At 40.8% G+C, this 25,608-nt stretch overlaps 1 protein-coding gene across 1 annotated transcript in view; it reads left to right on the forward strand.

Annotated features, from left to right (window-relative positions):
* The window catches only part of MET (MET proto-oncogene, receptor tyrosine kinase), a 100,710-nt gene extending 76,926 nt beyond the window's left edge, over positions 1-23,784 (forward strand). The window contains 10 exon segments of the mRNA XM_033161593.1: positions 2,218-2,364; positions 5,119-5,278; positions 6,059-6,199; positions 11,742-11,972; positions 13,744-13,824; positions 14,611-14,792; positions 15,966-16,075; positions 20,047-20,212; positions 21,431-21,567; positions 21,666-23,784. Of these exon segments, the coding sequence (XP_033017484.1) occupies positions 2,218-2,364; positions 5,119-5,278; positions 6,059-6,199; positions 11,742-11,972; positions 13,744-13,824; positions 14,611-14,792; positions 15,966-16,075; positions 20,047-20,212; positions 21,431-21,567; positions 21,666-21,915 (1,605 nt within the window). The 3' untranslated portion in view covers positions 21,916-23,784.
* Positions 23,785-25,608: the final 1,824 nt, after the last annotated feature.

Raw genomic sequence — 25,608 nt, forward strand, 5'->3', positions numbered from 1 at the left:
AGAGGCACTCATAAACCATAGGCCAGCTTTTGAGAACTTGTGTTCCTTCTGTTCAAAAGGTCACTGTGGGCCGAATTGGCAGCATTCTGAGCTTTATATACACACACAAAAACAACAAAAACCAGAGACAAGTTTACATGCCTCATAATCACGTTTTTGTCATCCAGTAATTAAGCAACCACAGCATGAAATTAAATGAGTGCTTGGTTCAGTGAACAAACAGTTCTTAGCAAACCAAATTCTTTTATCTGTTTTCTTAATTAGTGTCAGAAGAATAGAGGAGCCTTTATCACTTGGTTTTTCAGTAAAACTAATCTAATGCGGCACATTTTCCTTTCAGCAATGTGAACATATTCGGGCCAAAAGGTTCTTTTTTACCTCACTCAAAGAGAACAGGGTACTTTTATGCCGCCGCCACCACTCGAAGAAAAAAAAATTTCCACAGCCTTTAGGCAACATATCTGGACAGTTGTTTTTGGTTTTCAGAGAAGAATGCGAAAAGTCCATGATAGACACCCCCATCTTAAAAGTCTATCTTTGTGACTTCAGATAAAGTCAGGCTGTCGTAAGGTTGCACATGGGACCCTAACATTCATCTTCTACCTGTGCTTTAAAAAAAACAACCCTGATCTGAATTGTTCTGTCCTCTGTCAACTTATGATTTGGGTTCTGAGCTACTCTGCAGAAAATGAAGCTCTGTGTTCCCCATTCACTCTTATGGGGAATCTTAAAATTGCTGTAACTTTTATTTCTTCTGGGATAAGCAGACACAGAATATCTGCTCACATGGGGCTCTGGTTTTTTTTGGGGGGGTTGCCACATGGTGTGGCTGTGATTAGTCCTAGGAGGCTGCCGTCTTCTTGTGTGGCTGGGAGAGGGGATTGTCACCTGGTGCCACCTACCTCCGCCTGCACTGGGCCTTCCATTCTGGGCTGGCCTCACCTGCAAGGCCACTCAGAGGCAAGGCCATGGGTGCTGTGCCCTGCCTGCCCCTGACATATTTAAAGGGGCGGCCAGGTGCAGGGTACTCTCTTTACCACAGCTGATTAAGCATGTCAAATTGCAGGTCTGGGGCTTTTGCAGGGGAAGTAAGAGGGATTTTCTCTCCTCCAGAATCCACAAATATATTTTTCATGCCAACTAAAACTCCAAAATCCATATTAGTTTCACATTTTGAGGCAATGAATGACATCTAAGAAAGCATATCTAGCTAGTTAGACAGAGAAACATCCATTGTTTAGGCTAGGGATGGAGAACCACCAGCCCATGGGTCTACTTAGATCTTAGACCTACCCATTTGGGCCACAAAACCATTTCAGCCAGGTCACGCCCACCAGGTATGGGGAAGATAAAAGCCTGGCTCAGCCAAAAGGGGGTTATCCAATCAGGCCTTCAGAAACCCCCTTGCACAGTGTCTTGAAAGGACAGAAACAGTCACTGGAGACATAATTGTAGCATCAGTTGACTGACAAGTCGATAACTGTGATTGGGGAATGTGTGTCAACTCAAAAGCCCTTAAACCTGCAGACTTCAGGATCCAGTGCATTACCTTTGCCAGTAAGAAGCCTGAGTATTTGTCTGGATTTATTCTGCAGTTGTAATAAATGGAAAATTACTGAACTCCTTTACAGGATTGTGCAAAGTGTATTACCAAATTGAAAGAAAATAAGGCTCTCTCTGTATGTATCTGTGATTTACAATTGAGCTCCTGGTATTCATCGAAGTTCAGTCTATCCAAGGCATATCGAATTCCTAGGATTGTTTTACAACACCTGAAGCCCATTTGGCTGGATTCAAACTGCAGCAATAATAGTAATAACAAACAAACAAACAAACCCATCTGGATGGGTTCCTATGGCCATTCAGCAACTCGTTTTGTATGCAGTTGAGAGTAGAAGTGGCAGATACTTTTCTGTTCAGCCATTTGAATACTGTATGGCTTGGTCTTTGAAGACGGTTCCTAAAACCAGTCTGTCAGCAAGCAATGAACTTGATTTAATGCATTCTAATTGCCATTCAGAACTCAGTGTGTTTCTAAGTCTGTGGAAGGAATCAATGCCATTTTCAATGACCACTCACTGCCATTTGTTTTATTATATCTCCTTAATGAAAAAGTTTAGTAAGGGGGAATGAGCCTGGCTTGGTAAAGCTTTCCTATTATCTTCTTTTTCTTTTGTAATTCTTTTTCTAATTCTTTTTATCTGTCCCCCCCCCCAGGGTAATAACATTGACTCAGAAGCTGTTAAAGGTGAAGTGCTAAAAGTTGGAAGCAAGAACTGTGAGAATGTTACTTTGAAGTTTCAGTCTGTTTCCTGTACTGTTCCCAAAGAGCTGCTAAAATCCAACCATGAACTAAACATTGAGGTAAGATACCTACCCTAGCATTGCATATGTGGTGTAGTTTGAAATGTCACTTCTGTGCTAATAATATTTGCACATTTGAAGTTCTAATTTGTTCCTGGTGTTTACACATCATGCTTCATCTGAGCTGTTCAAACATTTCATTGGAAGCAGCACTTGCAATTACTTGGTGGAAGAGCAGCCAAAGCTTTCCTTTAACCACACTGCCTTTGGTATGAATTGGGTCCTTCCACGAATCTCCTCTCCCTTACCTTTCTGTTGTCATTCTTGTTGAGGGATCAGGTGTTCTTATGCTCTGGTTCACTGTGAAGACTTATCGTTATGAAGGCAGGAAAGATCTCCCATTACACTACCCTGTTGCGTTATCATCTCCAGCTGAATGTGTGAATTGTCTGCTTTCGTGACCCAGTTTGTTTTTTTTAAGAACAAATTATCTTGATAGTCTAAAACATGGGGTTTATATTTTAATAATTCTTGATATTTGGATTGCTGAATCAGTTCAAACGTGGGCAGTATCCCAGGCTGACTTTTCAATGTTTTGGTTTCCAAGTTGAGCTTGTTCAGCTCGCCAGTTTGAATCAACATGAGACAACCTCAACTCTGGCCTTAAACTGGCAGTTCCTTTGATTAAGGCAGGGGTTGTCAACCTGGTCCCATCGCCCACTAATGGGCATTTCAGGATTCTAGGTGGGTGGTAGTGAGTTCTATGGCACAAGCTGAATCCTCCTTCCATTGAGCACTGGTGGGCAGTAAGGAAATTTTACCATCAAGAAAGATGCATTAGTGGGCGGTAGATATAAAAAAGGTTGACTACCCCTGGATAAAGGAATATACAGTACTGAGGTTTGGAGGGGCTGCAACACTCATGCAGAATCCTGAGGTTTCCCTCTGAATTGTGTTCAGTCCTCCATTTTCACAAATCTCCCATGGATCGATTTGTTGTTAGAAAGCGGAAAGCCCATTCTGACTATTTATATCTGGAAAAAGCAATGATGGAAGGAATAAAAAAAAATAAACTCCCATCTCCTTCCAGTTCTGCTACTGTAATCAACATTGGAGCCAACACACAGCTGCTCTAAATTTTAAAAAGTTAGGTGATCCAACCATAGACTTGCACATATTTGGCCCCTGAGATTACACATTGGGAGCTAGGGGTTAACATATGGTTTTGTCTTCTGGTACTATCACCTCTTCTGCACCAAGGAGGAGTTGGTGTGATATTTTCAGGAACAGAAAGGGTAACATGTATGCAGGTATCATGTCATTACTCAGGCTCAAGAAAGCCAACTATTAATTGTAGTGTCCTTTGCAAAAGTCAGCATTTAGCTATGTTATTTGTTGTCTTACATTTTACTATATAACCCTGGCAAATCTTATTTGAAAATTTTCAGAATCCATGCCTTTGTTACATAAATGCTATAAATGATTAAGTTATAATGTTTGCAGGAATTTTGATGTTGGCACATTCACATTGCACATCCAAGCTGCATTTCTCAATGTGGCAAATTAATGAGGCCAACATGCATGAAATAATGCATGCAATGTGGCAGGAGTTTTTGTTTGTTTACTTTATTATTTTTCTGCTTATTTGCAAACTGCTTATGCACCCAGCATAAAAGGGAGACTTCCAAATCTATCATCCCAAATTGGACTGAATTCCAAAAAAGACAGAAGGGTTGCCAAGTGCATTCCAACTCACTGAGATACTGTCATATGACACTAAATACTTTGGATTTCCTGGTTGATTAGTGCTGCTTGTTGCAATCTTTTCACTGAAAGACAACAACAGAACTGGTAAGGCAGAATCATTAGTGCGATAGAAACGTAAAGGACATTCCTGGAAAGATGCTAGATTTCATGATGAAGCACACTTGGCATTAGCTATTCTTTAACAAAGGGTTGCAACCTTGGTAACTGCTTACTTACACAGCCAGAGTAAAATATTAGTACATATAGGGAGGCCAGTATTATAAAAAGTGTACCTGACAACAACTAGGATTCCTGACAGCATAATAGACCAAATTCCCACCACCGCTCCAGTTGCCTTTTAAATGCCCCCTCCCACTTAACCTCAAGCATAGTCCATTATGAACTTATTTGAGGAGTCCTCTGGAGGAAGGCAGACTGAAGCTCTAGCCGGTGGCATTTTGAGTATAACCAAAGCAGTCAAAGAGGTATCTAAGCTACTCTTTAGTTTTCCAGGGTTCCAACCGCCTCACTGCACTCTTGCTGGAAATGGCTGCTAAAGTAAACATTTTTGCATCCTTCACTCGAATGCTGTTCATGTCCCTCACAGCTTGCGGCTCAAGTGGCAGATGCGAAGGTGATACAAACATCTGCCAATGCTCAGATTTTCTCTGTTGCTGAATCTCCTGAGCTGAAAAAAGGCTACCCAAGGAGCCAGATGTTAGAACCTCACGGGTCAGGGCTTCTCCACTATGTTACCAAGTCTGTCTTTTTTTTTTTATCTCTCTCTGAGTTTTTGGCTGGTGTTGTAGTTAGAAGGAGTTTTATTCTATTCTAATAAGGCATCTAATGTGACAATAGGCATTATATAAATTAATAAAATCAATCTCTGGCCTTGAGAATTAAAAAAAAAAGTTAGGAAATGATGAGAGATAGGACTAGCATGTGTGACTTGCATGGGTATGTTGGCAGTGACGTTCTCTTATCTGTCCCCCAAATGAAATTGAGCTCTGTTATTGATGGGAGTTTTAAAAGCTAACTATGGGTTCTTTGTCTTTTTTAATCTTTCAGTGGAAGAAAGAAATTTCATCAATGGTTATTGGGAAAGTATTGATTGTGCCAGAGCAAAGCTTCACAGGAATCATTGCGGGAATCGTGTGCATACCAGTTATTCTCTTATTGTTACTGTTTGGCCTCTTCCTGTGGAGAAAAAAGAGAAAGCAAATCAAAGGTGTTGTTCTTCATATTTGCTATTTCAGTTAGCAGATAGACAGTTTCCTGCCCCCAAGGAAGTTACAGGGGGACAAGAAGCAGAGAAGAGGCAAGGGTGGGTAGCAAGAGGTGAAAGTGAGTGAATCTGGTTATGTCTACTTGCAGCCTAAGTCTTTGCCACAGTTGGGGAGGTTAAAGCAATGGCATTCTGCAGGTGGGTTTTGAAGAAGGATAGGAAGGAAGACAACACACTACATACTGTAGGTGTTCTGAGAAGAGAATCCAGTCATAAGGGTAGCAAAAGTGTGTTATAACTAATTAGATTTTTTTAAGCTGGCATTCTTCAACATTTCCATTAAATATTGATGAGCTTCGAAGTCATAGATGGCCCACAACTCTCTTCTAAGCCAAGGGATGTTATAGATACACATGGTTTGTTCAGAGGGCTTGATGATGGCTTATGTGGCTGCATGCATAGTTGTCAGGTGCCAGTCATCAAAACTGTTTAACCACTATGGATGCCCTCCTGCTGCAAAGTATTCTCTTCTCTAGCACAGCAGTAGGAAACAGAATATCTTGTTGTCCCCTGATATAATATGCAGATTGGGCAGTTGTCTGTATTTGTCTGGCACCAAACTGTCAAAATATATTTCTCTTTTGCTGTATGGAGGAATAGAGATACCCTACAGAACATCAGCTGCTCCACCCGATCTAGCAGTGAAATAACTGAAACCTCTAGGAGAATGCAAGTTTGTTTAGAACTTGGTACTGACATTCTCTTGTGTTCCCACTTGTTAAGAATTAGGTGGAGAGATTGTTCGCTATGACGGAAGAGTACACACTCCTCATTTGGACAGGCTTGTGAGTGCAAGGAGTGTAAGCCCTACAGCAGAAATGGTCTCAAGTGAATCTGTAGACTACAGATCGACTTTTCTGGAAGGTACTGTTTTTTCTGATTAGTAAATATAGAAAAGATGCCATATTTTAAACAGCCCACTTCGTAACCCATCAAATGACACCTACAATAGGTTGCATTTCTTCTGAACGTTTGCTTTAATCCAGTTGTGATATTCAGAACCACTTACCTAGCAGTTTCCCATCACCACGTGGACTGACCCCATTCCCAGTTTGTTTCTGGTGGCTGCTGGCGCGAATATCAAAACTCTGTATGTCTAATTCAGCTGTTCAATTTTTTTAAAAAAATCTGTGCCTTACGTAAAAATGCTACAAGTCATTCTGAGCATTGCAGTGGTGGTGGGAAGGAAGGATGGAAAAGATTTGCCTTGAAGATGATCAGAGGCATCTCTATAATGAACGTAACGTGGTCTTGCTCTCTTTTTCCTTCCTTGCCTTTCGTTACATATCTTCCAATTTCCTCTGCTCTTCTTTAACTGATCTGCTGCTGCCATCCTGGTATAACTTCCATTTCCCCCCTGTCTTTGTGCTTTTAGCCATCCTGTTAAGAGTCTCCTCTTCTCATCCATTAGGCTGCCTTGCCTCCCTCTCCATTTCAGGTCTATCCTTCACATCTTCCTTCAATTACTGTAAGCCTTTCCTGACCTATCCTAGCCCAATTTTTCCTTCCTTTCTCTTTGGTGTATTTTATTTTTTTATCCAGTGCATGCCTTTCCACTCTTGTAGGCCAGTAGAACCTTCACCTCCTAAGGAAGTTTGTAAGGGCCACTTCCAAACTTCATACAGCCATTGTCCCTCCCACACAGTGGTCTTTAGGAGTACATGGGGCTGCTGGTAGGCTTCTGACACTTCCACTGGTGCTTGCAGAGGGGTTGTATATATATACAGTGGTGGCAATTTGTGGAATCATGACAGCCTTCTTTTTAAGCTGCTGCGATCACACAAATTGCAGCAGATACATGGCAGCCTTCTGGTTCATATAGGTGGCAGTGCTATGAAGTATCTGCAGCACTGCCCACTCCCAGAAGGTAATTCATGAGGCTGCTGACTGCATGAACTGGTCCTGAAGGCAGTACAAGGGAGCTCCTAGGTTTTTATATCCTTAGGGCTGCTTCCTAAACATAAACAAAAGAAATAATTCCTGTGTGTAGCAATAAATATGCACATAGTAGCGTGTATATAAAAACATGGGTTTATATTGCAATTCACATCTGGAAGCCACTGGGTTCTGTTGCAGTATGTAATGTGTAAAGTTTGTTGTGTTTAATTTAGCAACATACAATGAAACAGACAAAATAAAAACATATCATATGAATCAATTAAATCATAAACCGGTAAGTCCAATTCAGAAATCTATAAAACCTAGCTATAAAATCCAATACAGGCAGACACAAATTACAAACAAACAAAGGTAACATCAAAGATCACTAGAGCAAACTACAGGCACTTCCAGACAACCTGTTTATTGAGCATCCATCCTGGTTTGCATTAAAACAGTTACTCAGAGTTCACTTGCCTCGGCTATACCTATTCTTCAGGCTGGTTGGGATCATTAGTAGAGCAACAGATTCCCGCAGCTGTCCTGCTTCAGCCCCTTCCTCATTTGGCCAATACCTGGCTGAGGGACCTCCTTGCTGGAACACCTGATGCTTTGATCACAGGTGGGGTCTGGTGCAAGGCAGGGATCATTTTTTGCAGGGGTGTGTGTGGCGCCGTGGTCTAAACCACTGAGCCTCTTGGGCTTGCTGATCAGAAGGTCGGCGGTTCGAATCCCCGTGACAGGGTGAGCTCCCATTGCTCTGTCCCAGCTCATGCCAACCTAGCAGTTTGAAAGCACACCAGTGCAAGTAGATAAATGGGTACCACTGCGGTGGGAAGGTAAACAATGTTTCCGTGCACTCTGGCTTCTGTCATGGTGTTTTGTTGCGCCACAAGCAGTTAGTTATGCTCAGTGCTTTTTTCGGGTGCGGCCACAGGGGTACACATACCCCTAAACATTTTGTGAATCTTTGTACTTTTGTCTATTTACTGTATTTTTTTCTCTCCTGATTTGAACTATAAAATGGTGATTGTATTGAGTCAAAATAGGAGTACCCCTAAACATTTCAGGCCAGCTCCCTTGGCCTGAAAGCGAGATGAGCGTCGCAACCCCATAGTCGCGTTTGACTGGACTTAACTGTACAGGGGTCCTTTACCTTTATCTTATGTTTACTGCATTGTTTGGCCCATCAGAAAATAAATGGCCGGGTTGTGCTGAAGTGAGGAGAATCTATCTGAGAGCATTATGACAGTAAACTAGCTGTAATGTTTAAATAAAATTATTTGTCCAGGTTTCTTAATTGTCAAAGCTGTTACTTTTCATGTCTTCAAGGTAGCACTCTTGTTCAGGTACTATATTTGTTTAAAATCTTAACTGAAGTCCACTCACAATTAAAATTAAAGCAGTTAATGTATTTTTTTAAAAAAAATAAGCGGAGATCAAATAGCATCTAGTCTGCGGGCGAGCGGTTTGAGTTTAATTAGATCTAAAGAATCCTGGCTTCAGATATAGTAATCAGCCTAAGTTAGCCTTTCTGTGTTGTAAGAAACATTGCTGGTGAGACGATGTGATTAAATATTGGCCCGGGTTCCAGGTTGAATATTTGGCATGGCTCAGAATGTATCTAAACATCACATTTGTGCTCCATTTGCGGAGCACCAAGCATGTAGGTCAGTTCAGAGCATAAATACAAAACCCTCCATTTATGCTGGTTACCCATTATCTGATGTAATCATCTGACAGCCCATGAATTGCTAGCAAGGTGGAAGAGTGCCATTTCTGTTCTCCCTTCTAACAATTACTTGTTCTTCTGTATGCTCCACAATGTGGTAAAACTGTGTTGCAGCACATGTTCTCTCTGTGTGTATCTTGACTTCTCCATCAGGACCGCAGTTATTAAAAAAAATAACAGATGCTTCTGTCTGTTAGTGATCTTTCCCAATGAAAAAATAATTTCATACATTGTCCCTAAATGGGACACATTTATAACATTGTTCCTTAACTTCCTCCCCACCCCCCAAATTCATCAGTCACAACTAATACAAATATTTACAACGGTTGAGGAGTGAAATTAGAAATATGATAGCAATATTAGAATCAGATTGGTACTGAAAGGCTTCTAATTTTATTTACCATATTACTTTAGACTATTTGTAGCTGAAAAGAGCATTGTAAATTTGGCATTCGTGTTTCTAGACATCTGCAGTATAAATATAATGGATATTTCATCTGAATATGACCATAGCAATTATTACATTATAGCTGCTTCCAGACAGGTGGCTCCTAGTGCTAATAAATCATTGCTCTTCTGCTGTGTGTTAAGCAGAATTGCAGCTTTCTGTGTGTTCATCCTGCTATGTCCCATCCATACTTAGTAGATGTGACATAGCATGCCCTCCAACACCAGAACTTACTTTTCTGTGGAGGATATGAATTGCAGGGTCTGCCTTAGAAACCAGACTTGACGGGGAGTTGCCACCAGTTGTTGTTGTTTTGTATGCTATACTGTGCTCACTTGTGGGTTTAAGCCAGATTGACCACAGCTAGAAAATAAATATAAAAAACCAGAACAGTCTGTAAAGATCAATATCATATCAGTCACTGCTTTGAAGTGAGATATTTCATTTTAATATATTTAAAAAGTTACGGTCAAAGGTTAACATCTGCAATACTTAATTTTGTTGCAGTTTAAAACTACAGGAAATGAATCACTCAAGCTATTTTCCTAGTTGAATATTTACCATTAGATAAATATAGTCACAGGCACTTAGGAAGTATTCATCAGATTTTCAGTTGCCCAGCAAATTATAATCTGACAATAACCTATGGACTTTGCTATATCCTCATTTTTCACAAATGTGTCATTTCCCAATCCTATGCTTCCCCAAGGATAATACAAGTACAGATAACCGTGGCTGTAATTTCTAGTTTGGGTCAAAGTAAAATCCTGCAAAATTCAAGTGGGGCCTTGCCTTTTGCTTTCTTCACTCTAAAAAATTGTTGAGAAACGGCAAAACGGCATAGTTTTATATAAAACCTCTGAATTAAATATAAAACCTCTGAATTAAAAAAGCCGGACAAATGATATAATGGTCCATTTTGGCAGAGAGAGATACTGCTTTACTGCAAGTCACATCCTTTGACCCAAAAGCCTCCAGATAATCTTTTACTTATTACTGGCTTCAGCATTAAAGGCCTGAGGCTTAGAATTCAGAACAGATTCTGGAGCTCAGGCCTGAATCAAATTACATTGATTGTTGGTGGGGAACCGGATCTGGCCAGCTGTATGATTATGACACCATAATGATATCGGATAATTGACACTAGTCAAAATACAAAGGGGGTTGCTGTAATAGCTGATCAGCCAAAAGCAGTTACAGCAACCTCCTTTGAAGATGCAATTCCAGTGCCAGTGAACTTGGCTGCAATGGCCTGGTGAGCCAAATGGGGGAGACCAAGTGTGCCTAAATTCAGTGGTACCTCGGGTTAAGAACTTAATTCGTTCCGGAGGTCCGTTCTTGACCTGAAACTGTTCTTAACCTGAGGTACCACTTTAGCTAATCGGGCCTCCCGCTGCCACCGTGCCACCGCGGCGCGATTTCTGTTCTCATCCTGAGGTAAAGTTCTTAACCTGAGGTACTACCGTATATACCGGCGTATAAGACGACTGGGCGTATAAGACGACCCCCAACTTTTCCAGTTAAAATATAGAGTTTGAGATATACTCGACCACAGATTTTCCACCCGCCATATAAGACGACCCCCAACTTTTGAGATGATTTTCCTGGATTAAAAAGTAGTCTTATACACCAGAATATACTGTACTTCTGGGTTAGCAGAGTCTGTAACCTGAAACGTTTGTAACCCAAGGTACCAATGTAGAGATTCCACAGCTGCAGATTCCACAGCCCTGGCCTAGATTCTGGAATCCCGTTTTTTTCATGCGAGAGCACGGTGGCCATTTTGGACACTGCAAACTTGCACACCCCCCCCAAAATGTGTTTTTTTCAGGACCGCAATCTTGTGTGACACCCCAAAACACCCGTTTTTGGGCGCTGTGCTCTCATCTGAGAGCACGGCCCTGAAAAAAGCATGTATTTTGGACTCTGCAATCTTGCACGGGTCACATGATTAGTGCAGGAGCACAGCCAGGAAGACGCACGATCCAGTTTGGGGACTCAGCATGTTGGAAGGTCTGTGAAACTCCATCCTTAAAAGGGTACATTTCAGTCCCCTCCCTTTTAAGCTATAGGAATGCTGATAAGATCTTGTTTTCTGATGTTTTGGCGTGATGTAATATTTTTCTCTTCTAGCTTTCAAACTGAGTTCTTCTTAGCATGATCTTATTATAGCATACTGCTTTTTAATAACTTTAGAACCGTTGTGTTGATGTGCATTGGTGATATTGTAAACTGTATTTCAATCTGCTAATAGAGAAAAAAGTGGGGAGGAAACGTTCAAACAAATGAAATTAAGCCCTTTATGATAGCACTCATTGCTGACATATCTACTTCTTTTTTTTCTTAAGATCAGTTTCCAACTTTATCTCAGAATGGATCATGCAGACCATCCCATTATCCTCACACGGACCTATCTCCCATCCTGTCTACTGGAGACTCTGATTTATCCAGTCCATTGTTGCAGACTAATGTCCATATTGACATAAGCGCCTTAAATCCAGACTTGGTCAAAGAAGTTGAGCATGTGGTTATTGGTGCTGATAGCCTGATAGTACATTTCAGTGAAGTAATAGGAAGAGGTAGGTGTTGAGTCTGTCATCTCAAGCCACACATCCCCACAGTCGTGCATCAAGCATCAAAACGTCTCATTGGTGCTCGGAATTACTCTTGCGAATAGTTATGTTTTAACCAACTGGTAGAATGCCATTACGGTAGATTCCAATTGTACCACTAAGGGAAAGTAGTTCTACAGTAAGAGGGTCATTGCAGAGAAGACCCTCCCTTCTCAAGTCCCCACCAAATATCTGGCAGGCATGGTATGGCCTCCAGTGATCTCAGGTCTGGATTTTCCAGAAATTGGTGCTCTCTCAGATAGCCGCATGTCAACCACCAGCTCATGCAGGCTGTTTAGGGCCTTGAAAGCTAGCAACAGAACCTTATGGCTCAGTGGTGAATAGGCAGACAATGGAATTCCATTTGCATATGTGTGCAGAATGATGAGGACTCCAACCAAAAAGCACATGTAAGATTGCAGCTTAATTCTAACAAAAGCATGATTCTTATTTTTTTACACTTGAGGTTAGCCGAAGAATCTAGAGTAGTGTTTGTTATAGTTCAACATCATCGGGTGTTCATCATATTTCTACCTTCCTCCTCTTCCACACATCTCTTTAAGTGGCTTTCATAGGAAACCCAAGCCATCTCTCCAGTTGCTGCTGCTCAGCCCAGAACCCCTTCAGCTTTAGCACTTGAACAACATTCTGTGCCTTTGGACGATTCTCTGAAAGGCAACTCAATTAGCAATTTTACTTTAGAACTTTAACATGCAACACATTTCTGTAGAGAATTATTTTATCTTCTTTACTTGATACCTGGCCCACCCCATTTGTTAAGCAAATGGCTAGCTTTAGAAACATGGAGAATTCCAATTATGTTCCTATTCAACCAGATTTTGAGCCTTCTGTCCCTAAATTTAGATTCAATGTAGACCATACTTTGGATTTAAGGGGGTAGCTGATTTTACAAAACCACTCTCTGACCAGCTATTTTTCTGTGCCTAATGCATCTGATTACCTAGTCTCTAATAGTTCATCTGTCCCCTCCATATCTACATCTATTTTAATGAATTTATTGAATCCCCATTTAAAGTCCATATACAGCAATATAGCTTGTGGCAGTCGTTTCATGATGCATTATGCAAAGTATATTTTCTCTCTCTACCTGGAATCTGCCACCAATTAAAGTCTTGATCATATATTGCCATTGTCCTTAAAGGTGATGGGAAAAGTTAAGAGTCGGCACTGACTTTGTGCAAGCCCTTTATCTATGGGTGTAAGAAATAACAGAAGTCTGGACTTCCTGTTTGGCAGCAAACCCGGCAAGTTGTCCTCTTGGGCGCTCCTGCGCCCAGGAGGGGTCCCAGACGGAGATTAATGGGGAGTAAGGGGCATGCCTCCCTTTACCTTTCAGGGGTATCGAAAGGGCACGACCCGTGGTCATCAGCTAGCGCCTTTTCTTTGCAAGTGGTGGAAATCCCCATCTCGCAGATGAAAAGGTGAAGGCACTGGGCAATTGGCTCTGTCCAAGGACAGCCCCAGTAAGCTACCATACATTTGAATTTGGACATAATTGGCAAGTGAAGAGGCACCCCCCTGAAAAGATCCTGATTTATGTTGGCAGGAGAAAATCTTTGGAAAGAATGAAAGATGCTAATTTCTACTTTGCTTGAACGGTGGAAGTCAGCTTTTGAATTTGTATAAATTTTGTGACAGTTTGTTTAAAATTATGGGAAATCAATAAAAAATAATTGGCAAAAAAAGTAACAGAAGTCTAATCTTATTCTCAATGCAGGGCATTTTGGATGTGTCTACCATGGGACTTTGTTGGATACCGATGGCAGGAAAATCCACTGTGCTGTGAAATCCTTGAATAGTGAGTCATAGTTTTTCATAGCGAACCGCAATGAATTTCAGAGTCAACAGAATCAGCTGCCTTATCAAGCTGCACTTTCACACCCTAGCAATATTAGTTGTATCTGGGCTATTTTCGGACGGTGTCTTGCATATAAAGTTCCCCTAACAATTGATTTGTCTCACCATGTCCTTGTGGAGGAAAATCCACATCCTCCCCCCCCCCTTGGATAAATAGAAGATTAAAGGAAAGAAAGAAAATGTGTTGGTATCATTTTACACACTGCTGGGCTGCTTTGTATTCATTTTTTATGAGAGACGGTTGGAAACTGCAGGAGCAAATTGGCACACACTAGTAAATGGCCTTCTTCTGGCTCTGCACTTGGGACATTTCTATTTATTATTTCTAGTCTATGAAAAAGGAAGGGAGGTGCAATAAAAACAAGGAAAGAATTCTGCAACTACAAATGTATGCTGTGAATATTCTGGCCATGATAAACATTCATTCAGCTATGTAGATGACAATTCAAGTTCAGTTGGCTATAGATATAGAGTTCTGCCTAGTTCTGCAAACAACTTAGTAATGTTTCTTATCTGATTAGACATGCTGGATATAATATTTAGAGGAGGGACTATTGACCTAATATTGAGAGAGAAATCAGATATTATTTAATAAATGTGTATTTAAAAGAGTTTTGTTTCGTTCTGAATGTGGGGTGAGGTAAAGGGTAATAGTTGACACTTGCTCCGGTAAATTTCAGTTGTGTTAAAATGTACTATGGTTTGGTTTTGCTACTGCATTTCTTAGGGATTACCGATTTGGACGAAGTATCCCAGTTTCTAAAAGAAGGAATCATCATGAAGGATTTCACTCATCCCAATGTCCTATCACTGCTTGGAATTTGCTTGCCCAGCGAAGGGTCTCCTTTGGTTGTGCTTCCTTACATGAAACATGGGGATCTTCGGAACTTCATTAGGAATGAGTCTCATGTAGGTACAATCCAGGATGTGCTTCGGTGATATGGTAAAGTTGGCCGTTATACATGACTGCAGCTCTGCTCAACCTAAACAACATTAACTGATTTGTTCAACCATCACTTTTAATCGTGGTTAATACAGTTTGGGTTTTTGGCATATCTTTCTGCCATGGAACAATAATCCAAAAGAATGGTTTAAAGCTATGATGTTTTCCAAACAATAAATAATTTCCTCCCTAAAATATGCCACAAAACTGTCAGCAAATAGCTTTAAAAATGCCATCTGTGCATATAGTCATTCTTATAAGTTAAAAGTAGAACTGCCAGTCAACCAAGAAAAGCAACAACCATGTAATAGCAAGATATTATATAAATATAATTATTAGCTTTCACTCCTAAGCATTCACTGGCACAAAATGAGTTTCCATGATCTATCATCTCACTAACTTTTATTATACTGTATGATTCTACCTTACAAATATTTTAGTAGACTGGGAATATGTAGCAGTACTATTCCCCCTTACCTGGGAATAAGCCCCATTGAATTGCATTGAACTTTCCTATGAGTAGATTAGGATTGCAATATTTATTTTAATGCGTTGCCATTAAAACCAGATGCTATGTTTCCTCCACTATGCAAAGTTTAGTTTTCAAAAAGCTGGTGGTAAGACATAGGACAGTAGTCACCAACCTTTCAGGGTCCCTCCTTGCGGAAAAAAACCCAAACCCATCCACACAGGCAACATTCCCTACCTCTCAAAAAACCAAATTCAGCCATACATCTTTCTGCCAACACACAAACTCAGCCAGGGAAGCCACAATTCTCCACACCCAAAAAACAAATGCAGACAGGCAACATCTCTTCCCTCAGTCTTCAAACAATGAAACTCACCTAGGCAACATCCCTTGAAAACCAGCCCCACCCATGTAATTTAAAAACAAATAAACAAACAACCCCCCCCCAAATCAGGAGGGGGCCAGAGGTCTTGGTAGCGTGTCAAAGGGGGTGTTTGTGATTGGCTGATCATAAGCATCATGTTAATGACCCCAGATATAAACCTAATGACATGCTTCATCAATTGTATTTTGAAACTGACTTCTGTACTATGGTTTGTTGTTGTTATCAATTATTAAATGTTCTGGTGCATTGTGTTATCCAATGAAAATTGCTGCCCATGTTTTATAGAACCCAACAGTAAAGGATTTGATTGGATTTGGTCTGCAAGTGGCGAAGGGAATGAAATACCTTGCAAGCAAAAAGTTTGTCCATAGAGATTTAGCAGCAAGAAATTGTATGTAAGTACAGCAATCTCATTCCACAGTCTGGTGGTGTTGGCTAAAGTAATGCTTGAAGATGGAACGTTTCACATTGCGCAACTTTATTTGTTGCTCTCGTGTCATGCCATTCCAGTGTTTAGCTCAGAAACTCTCTTCCACTGATGTAATTGCCATGCCGAGAACTGTGCTGAGCTTTACCCAGAAAGCTATATATCACTTGTGCAGCACAATCCTGTGTGTATTTACTCTGAGGCAAGTCCCAATGCATTCTGTGTTGCTTCTAGGGAAGTGTGCATAGGTCCGCAGCCTTAAAAGCATTTTCCTGGGCAGAATTGTTCCACTGAAATGTTTCTGCTTAAGAGAGCATTCTCTCTTCCGAAAAATGCCAAGGCATACCTTTGAAATCCTTCGTTTCCATGCTTCCGGCTGAATTGGACAAGACAAACTGTAAATGTTACTCACAAAAATAAAAGAGTTTCTGTATGAAAAATGAAATGAATAAAACTTCACAATCTATTATAAACATTCCTCAGCCCCCAAGCATCAGTGAATCAACTTTTGTATACCCATATAACATTACAATGAATTGAAGGACATGAGAAAATGTGAGGGCTCACAAGCTATGGTCAACAAGCTATAAAATCAATTGTCATGTGTAACCTGTTGTAGACATTGTTAATTGCCAGGGACATTTTGTCTTCAGTGACATAGATTCAAAAAGGCTGCTTCCAACATAAATCCAGAAGGTGCAGTGTAAATAAATACTCATGTTACCACTGGAGAGCCAGTGTGGTGTAGTGGTTAAGAGCGGTAGACTCGTAATCTGGGGAACCGGGTTCGTGTCTCCACTCCTCCACATGCAGCTGCTGGGTGACCTTGGGCTAGTCACACTTCTCTGAAGTCTCTCAGCCCCACTCACCTCACAGAGTGTTTGTTGTGGGGGAGGAAGGGAAAGGAGAATGTTAGCCGCTTTGAGACTCCTTTGGGTAGTGATAAAGCGGGATATCAAATCCAAGCTCTTCTCCTCCTCTTCTTCTTCTTCTTCTTCTTCTTCTTCTTCTTCTTCTTCTTCTTCTTCTTACCAAATAAAATAATGTACTAGGGTCTTCTACTGAAACATTTGAGGTGTCCCTCCTTCAACAACAAAAATGTATTCATGCTTTTCTTCTGTGAACACATTTTTTTTTTAAAGAAAGAAAGACACCTTTGTCAGATTTTATTGCTGCTGGTCCATTTGACTTAGAGATGTTTGCACACAAGCTCTCCAATGAGCCTAGTACAAAGGAGCTTAGGTACACAGTTCCTTCACTGTGTACCAATGAAGGAAATTTTTTTTGCCATAGCACAGCACCATTTTAAACATGTTTGCTTGTACACAGCATTGTGAACTATTGCCTTTGGAATGCTTGCAGGTGAATTAACTGACTCAAAAGCAATTGTGGCTTCATGTCACCATGATAGGTGACAAATTACCTGCCAAATCTGTTTTAGAGAACTACAGTTTTCCTCTTTTAGTTTCATTATGCGGTTGCTAAAGTTACTCATCAAATGCACATCTTCACTATGTTACTGCACTGAAATAAACACGGCTGAATTACAGAGAGAAAATAAACCAAAGTTCTGCACAGAGGGGCTTTCCGTACATGGCTTTTCTTTGACGTCCGCTATGCAAGAATTTTTATACCCAACAAAAATTATGCAAAGAATCTTATTAGTGTCTGAGTGACCAGACAGTTTAGTTCATACAATGGAAGATTGGTACAATAGCTGTCAGCATTGCTAATACTGATGCAACGCCAACATTATGAATTAATGAGCTTAACCACATTAATTAAAAGTTCACTCTCAAGACATGTGGTGTTTGAGTTCAGTTAGCATAGAAATGTGACTGTCCCTTTGTAGATGAGTGTGCAAACTTTTAAAAAGTGTTAAGCATGTCAGTAAAGCAGCTCCATATTCACTATTCACCTTGCAGGTTTGTTAGCCCACTGGCTTATTTCACTTAGTAGATTTTCATTTTGATGAGGTTTCTTCTAAGATACAAAAGGGGAGAAAACATTCAAGTCATCCAAGGCCATTCAAGTCTGCTTTGCAGCTTCAGTTGACAAATATAAAAGGGAAAAATTACCTAGCTAGTAATTAACTAGTGAGAGTGCCTGTGGTCGGGGATTGGCAGTAACTTTCCTGCCAACCAGAAATACGTTATACTAACTAGGCCAGGCATAGGCAACCTTCGGCTCTCCAGATGTTTCGAACTACAATTCCCATCATCCCTGACCACTGGTCCTGTTAGCTAGGGATCATGGGAGTTGTAGGCCAAAACATCTGGAGAGCCGAAGGTTGCCTATGCCTGAACTAGGCCATGACTGGCATGTGGTGATACTGTTGTGTGATTTTGGATCACCATGCATGTTCAACTCTTTTTTGTTGGCATCCTTCGGTCTCAAGAGACAAAGGAGTGCTCCTTCAGGGGTCAAAGTCAAACTGCTGGGGAATCACAGCACCTGCTGTGGTTGCAGAGACTGGTAACTCGAAGCTGCTGTCTCCTGTATTGGTTTTGCTGTGTTAGCAGCACTGAACTGTCCTCTCCGGGGTCAGTGTGTATGGGGGTCCTGGGCTACCCAGATGACAAGACCCGCCTCTTGGCCTCACTGATGTGGCCCATAGGAAATCAGAGCAAGATGCTTGGCAGCAGGAGTTGCCGGAAGGAGACGTGCAAGGCACCACCCAAGCACCTCAGGGACTCCACTCTGGATTTGTATAGGGTTTATTCCTTAGCTTTCTCCTTCAACTCAGCCCACATGTAATAGGCTACAGAGCAGGTTGGACAGTCTTTTTGATAGGAGCTTTCCTTCACACCTAAACAATTATAGATTGTTATACAATTATAGATTGTTAACAATTATAGCCATCTCACCCCTTGCCTTTCCCTGCAAGACTAATTGCAGCCGTTAAGAGTCGTCAACAGGTTTTCCACACCTATCAGCTGATCACCCATTCCCACCACCCTTCTGAGTAATACCCCTCCCCACTCCCTCACTATATTTAAGGATCTGGTGACTTCTGTTTCAGTGTATCTGAAGAAGTGTGCATGCACACGAAAGCTCATACCAAGAACAAACTCAGTTGGTCTCTAAGGTGCTACAGGAAAGAATTTTCTATTTTGTTTCAATTATAGATTTGTTCTGCCTATATCAGTATTTTAGATAGAATGTAAAATACTGAGAATGAAAAATAGCCTAATAGCTCAGCTACTAGGAATTTCCATGGTGTAAGCCATGCTGAAATGAGCAGATGTTGCCCTAAGCATACAGGTGTGCTTATCCACAATGACGGTGTCCATTCAGTTTAATGGTGTTTATGTGGAAGCTATGTTTATCGAATGGGACGCGGGTGGCGCTGTGGGTTAAACCACAGAGCCTAGGGCTTGCTGATCAGAAGGTTGGCGGTTCGAATCCCCGTGACGGGGTTAGCTCCCATTGCTGGGTCCCAGCTCCTGCCAACCTAGCAGTTCAAAAGCATGTCAAAGTGCAAGTAGATAAATAGGTACCGCTCCAGTGGGAAGGTAAACGCCGTTTCCATGTGCTGCTCTGGTTCGCCAGAAGCGGCTTTGTCATGCTGGCCACATGACTCAGAAGCTGTACGCCAGCTCCCTCGGCCAGTAACGCGAGATGAGCGCCGCAACCCCAGAGTTGGACACGACTGGACCTAATGGTCAGGAGTCCCTTTACCTATGTTTATCGAAAGACACACTACATAATAGATGTTGTGGGCACTGGTGTTCATTATCTCCAAATACCAGATCACTGCAGCTTAGTTGTTAAGGAATAGCCATTATTTTAATGGTAATATAAGCATGTTTGTTAAACTGATATTGCTGTCATTTATTTTATTATTTGTTGAAATATGTAACATAGCCTTCCAAAGCTATGTCCTCAAAAGCATTGTGTTGTTTCCTTTCCAGATAATGATATTTATCATTTCTCTAGGTTGGATGAAAAATTCACTGTCAAGGTTGCTGATTTTGGCCTTGCTAGAGATGTCTATGATAAAGAGTACTACAGCGTACACAATAAAACAGGAGCCAAACTGCCAGTAAAATGGATGGCTTTAGAAAGTTTGCAGACTCAGAAGTTCACTACAAAGTCAGATGTGGTAATATGTCTATAATTATTTATGTAGCTCTTGCTGGCTTCCCACATTTCAAAGCATTCCTGGAAATATTAAAGGAAAAGAATGACATGGTAGATTAATGCAAAAAGCTTGCAATCCTAAATCAGAACTAAGATTCAGCACTTTTTAGCTTGAGGAATAAATCTAACTGGTTTTCTCTTTTTTGCTTTTGCGCACATAATCCTCAAACCACAGAATTTTAGACATGACAGCCATGGCTGGCAAAAAATTTGGACACAGCCTGTCTGACTGTCACACCACACCCTCAGTCATAAGCAAACCAATTTAGAAGAAACCTCTGGCAAACTTGATCACATTAGCCAGTCTCTGAGGGTTGGCCAACTTAATCTGACCAGCTCCATTTCCCACCTCCCACATCTAAAAATTCTGTTTGTTTGTTTGTTTGTTTGTTTGTGAGCTCCTCAAACAGTTGAGGGACTTGTCCCAGCCTTTTTCATCATCAGTCCTTGTTGAAAAGTGTTGTGGATTCCAAACTGTGTGTGTTGCTTTCCTGGAGTCCCTCTCTTCACTTCAAATGTTACTCTGTTCTGGATAGAAGTTCCCTTATGGTAGACATGACATCATTCAGTTTTGCCTGGCCCAGATCTCCTCTTTCCTCAGCCAGCATGCCCTTTGACTATGCAAGATTGTAATTGGTTCTAGCTCCAAGTTGATACCCTTTACAAATAGTGAAGGGTTGTCCTGTCAAGATTCAGATTTCCATTTGACCTGGTGTACTTTGCCATATATTCTCGACTAGTTTTGTTGGTGTAAATGCTCTCAAGACATTTTTATATTTTAAAACTTCTAAGAATTTTCTCCTAACGTATGTTGCAGCACGTAGAACTGAATAACCATTGTGAAGACCAGCCTTCCCCAACAAGGTATCCTCCAGATATTTTGGAGGCCGGTGGCTGGAAATGATTGAAGCTGTAGCCCTGGACATCTGAAGGACCCCAGGTTAGGGGAAGGCTGGTGTACATCATTAATTTTCTTGACTCTTGGTTCTCTCTATTGTTTACAGCACAAAATTTAATTCAGCCATTGTCAACGTGGTGCCCTCCAGGCCCAAAACTTCTGGAGAGTACCAGGTTGGTAATGGCTGGTTTAATTTTTTAAAGGTTAAGCCCATAGTAAAAGTTGTCTGTGTATTTGTGTGTACTATAGAAAGACCCAAGCTCTTCTTTGGTTTTTTTTTAGTGGTCCTTTGGAGTATTACTGTGGGAGCTGATGACAAGAGGAGCGCCGCCCTACCCTGACGTCAACTCTTTTGACATCACTATCTACTTACTGCAAGGAAGAAGGCTATTGCAGCCTGAATATTGCCCAGATCCACTGTAAGAAAATGGTTTATGAAACCTTATACAAATATTGCCAAGTTTTAGGGATAATGCTCTATAGAGGATAATTCACTTTCCTTGTCTTTCAACTGCAGGTATGAAGTCATGCTAAAATGTTGGCATCCAAAGCCTGAACTTCGGCCAGCGTTCTCTGAGTTAGTTTCAGATATATCAATGATCTTCTCCACCTTCATTGGAGAGCATTACGTTCACGTGAATGCCACCTACGTCAATGTGAAATGTGTTGCACCTTATCCATCTCTTTTGTCATCGCAAGACAACATAGACAGGGAAGCAAATACATGACCAAGCACATTTTTACCATCATGGGGTGGGAAACCATAAATCGTGGCCAATGACTTTTTTTGTCTGTTGGTTTCTGTGAAGGCACTGTGTTTGTTTGTGTTGTACAAATTGCACTACTTTGAGGAGACAATTTCATGTTGCTGAAAGCTATGGATTCCTGTGTTGTCCAGATAAGAATTTTCAAGCGTGGTGGGCAACCGTAGCACCAACAGTGCTATTGCAACACATAATCTAATGCCAGCTATCATTCATTTGTGAGCAATCTAGCTGCTGCTATAAATTACATCATGTACAGCAGATGAATTCATAGATTCATCAGTAACTCAGACTGCCAGGCACTTAACAAATGAGCTAACACTTGGTCAGCAGTCTTTTGCTGCCTAAGGTTGCAAACAGTTATCTCATCTGTATTGAAGATTTGTTTTGCCTGCTGTAGCAATTTGGCTGTTTTGAAGGCGTACAATGACCAAATGGGCATTTAGCACATAGACCAAGGACCACAATTCTTGCTTCTGCAGAAGAACAGTGTACTAATTGAAATTATCATGCGATAAAATTATTGCAACAACTGGCATAATAGGTCTTTAAAAATAATAAAAGCATTCCCATTCTGCAACGAGGTTTAAAACTCAGAAGTCTCTGCAACTAGTAGGTTAAACAAATTTGTGGCCAACAATGCAGAGGCCTAAGAAATCAGCTGAGTAGTAACTCTAAATTTTAACCACAATGGCTGTGTGTTAATCAAAGGATTTGCAGCAGGAGAAAGGAGAAGAGCTCAAACAAAGGAAAAGGGGGGAAGAGATCAGGCAAACTTGAACCAGAAGGAGTGCAGCTGCTGCTAAGCTGGGCATGCCGTTGAGAAAGAACTGAAAAGAGATTTTGACATAGCCTATAACTGCTTGATATATTTGATTGATTCCATAGATTGTGACATGCCATATATGTCTTTATAATAATGACCAAAACACAGGTTTTTAAAAACAGTAATTTAAATAATTTTGTAAAATGCTCTTAACTCTTGAGCATCGTGTTTCGTTTCTGTTCCTGTGGAGTTTGGTGCATTCTACTGTATAGACTGTTTGACGTAGGATTGATAGCTAGTTTTGTTGGTGTAAAACCTTTCAAAGCATTCTATTTTTATATTGAAAAGTTTTATTTTTAATTAATCTATATATAAAGGTTTGCACTGTGAACACTTAAAAATATGTTACCAGCTTTTCATTCATAAGTTGTATAGAGGTTAAAAACTTTATTCTGTAAAAAAAAAAAAACAACTGGAAAGGCCAAGAGTTGACTGCGTGCCACATCCACCCCAAGTGTTTAAAACCCCATTGCTGGAATTAAAACAACAACAACCCTCTTCTAAGGCCTTTGAGGAGGCGATGCTTATAAAGAATCCAATTATAAGGGAGATTTATTGTTCTTGAAAAGAGAATGCTACACTGAAAGATTTATGGTGAAGGTGGAGTGGGTAAGCAAACTACTTGCTGATAATACTGGATTGTATTAAATTGCCACTTCCATTCCAGCAACAAATATTTCATGCGCGCCGAGAGCAATGTGAATTGTGAACTGCCTTAACACTGAAACTTCTGCTGCAGGCAAAAAGAAGAAAAGGAAGATCCTAAGGGGGTAAGGAAAATCAAGAAGCCAAGGCTTAGCACAGTCATTCTAAACCTGTGTACACTTGCTTTGAGGAATGCAGGGAGATGGGGAATGTAACAGTTAGACTATTTATGAGGAGAAATTAATGTTGTGTCTGGGACACTTGTAAATAACACGTGATTCTTGTAGGGATTTGATGTTTGTACATTCATACAGTATACTTGCCAAAAGATGGATGGTACTTGCCTTTATAATTGTGATGGACCTAGTAAACTTAAAATAAACCTAGAAGTTTGTATGCTGGCTGTTTGTTTTAAGTACGCATATAGCTGTTCAAATGAGAGTGGCTTTCATCCCGCCAAGACTTGGAATCAGTAGGACTATGGAGGGGATATGGAATGATTCCCACCCCATAACCTGGGCGGAGGAAGTGGATGCCTTGCAAATTGAGAGTAAAAAGAAACAGACAACTTAAGAACCCAATACAATGGATTGGCTCCGAAAATGCTAAGACTTGCGCTAGAGCAGGAATGGTTAACCTGAAGCCCTCCAGACATTGTCAGACAACAAACTCCCATCTTCCCTCAATATTGGCCATGCTGGTTAGGACTGCTGACAGCTGGAGTCCAACATCTGGAGGGCAAACTCTCTCCATTCCCGCACCAGAGCACTGCGTGAGAAAATGAAAGTAAGGGTGCTTCTAAAAGGGGGCATCCTATTGCAAGTGAGCCATACGGATCAGATATTTATGTGTTCTGATTTGCCATGTTAGCTTCCACACTCTCATTCCCCCCCCCCAAGTTGTGGATATTCATTGCTATTCCACAGTTTGCTGTCCACACTAGTGGGCAGAGCTTGACAGACTGTATCTTAGCTGTGTTTTTCTGCCTCTCAATCCTTCCACCAGCAGCTTTTTCCATTCTGGGTATGCGCACAGGTGATTCTGCACGAACTCTTTCACAAGTGTATGCAGAATCCTACTACTGACTAATTTCTTTTCATCGGTGTTAGAAACTGAGATATGAAAGCTAGGAGCTAAATGGCACCTTAAACCTAGGTTATGGGCGCAACAAGAATACAAAGCTGAAAATGAACGAACAGCAGTAAAATCTTATGTTTATTCTTCACATGGTCTAGTCATCATCTGAAGACTTCAGAAACAAAGCCTTGCTTCCTGCCTCCCCCAACCCCTAATATTCTTAAGAGGGTCTCTTCTGCAGTCTTCAGAGAGTGACTGGAATTGGGGAGGCAGAAATAGGTCCTTCTTTCCTTCCACTCTTCAGACAAGCCCTGGATTCTCCCTACACGCCCTTTCCTTCATATAAATATATGGCACCACAATTAACACTTATTAAAGGCCTATACAGCTAATGGCAGAGACACCCACTTAAGGGTCCTTCAATGATCCCACTCCAAAATTTGTTTTGATTTTAAGCATCACTCTGAGAGTCTGTGGTAGATAACACTTTATTTATTTGCACTATTTAAACCATCATAACTAACGGGCTAGTATATTTCAAATTAAAAGCACATCATACATTAAAAGTACATTAAACAAGGCAACTAAAACCTAAACAAAACATGTTGGGTTTAAAAGAAAAAGAAAGTTTTCAGGTCCCCAATCCATGCATGTTTTACTTGGGAGGAAGCCCCATTGACCTTGGTTAGGATTTACTTCCGAGTAACAATGGCTATTTTAATCTGAAATCTTAGACACAATCCTGTGCCCAGAGCTGAGAAACTACTCGCGTTTATGAAATTCCCTGTCGCAAAACGCACCTAAAACAATGGGAGTTTTGAACACTGCCTTTCATCCACAGTCCTTGGGGTCCAATGCATTATGAAGAATTTTCACATATAAGATGGGTGTTCCATACATGCTTGTTCTGTGAGATAAATACTAGAGAATCCTATGTACCAGACTAGCCCTCAATTAACGGCTAGTCCATATGATGTCACTAGCCACAATATTAGTTTATTTTTTATAATAATTTTTATTAGTTTTCAATTACAGTCCAAAAATAGCCTCATTTTAACAATACCAATTTATAATACTATTATTCATACAAATCATTCAAATTCCGAATTATATAATTTAGATAAAGAGGCCCCCCGTGTTAGATTGGA

This window comes from Lacerta agilis, chromosome 10 (genome assembly GCF_009819535.1).
Source record: "Lacerta agilis isolate rLacAgi1 chromosome 10, rLacAgi1.pri, whole genome shotgun sequence".
Classification (NCBI taxonomy): domain Eukaryota; kingdom Metazoa; phylum Chordata; class Lepidosauria; order Squamata; family Lacertidae; genus Lacerta; species Lacerta agilis.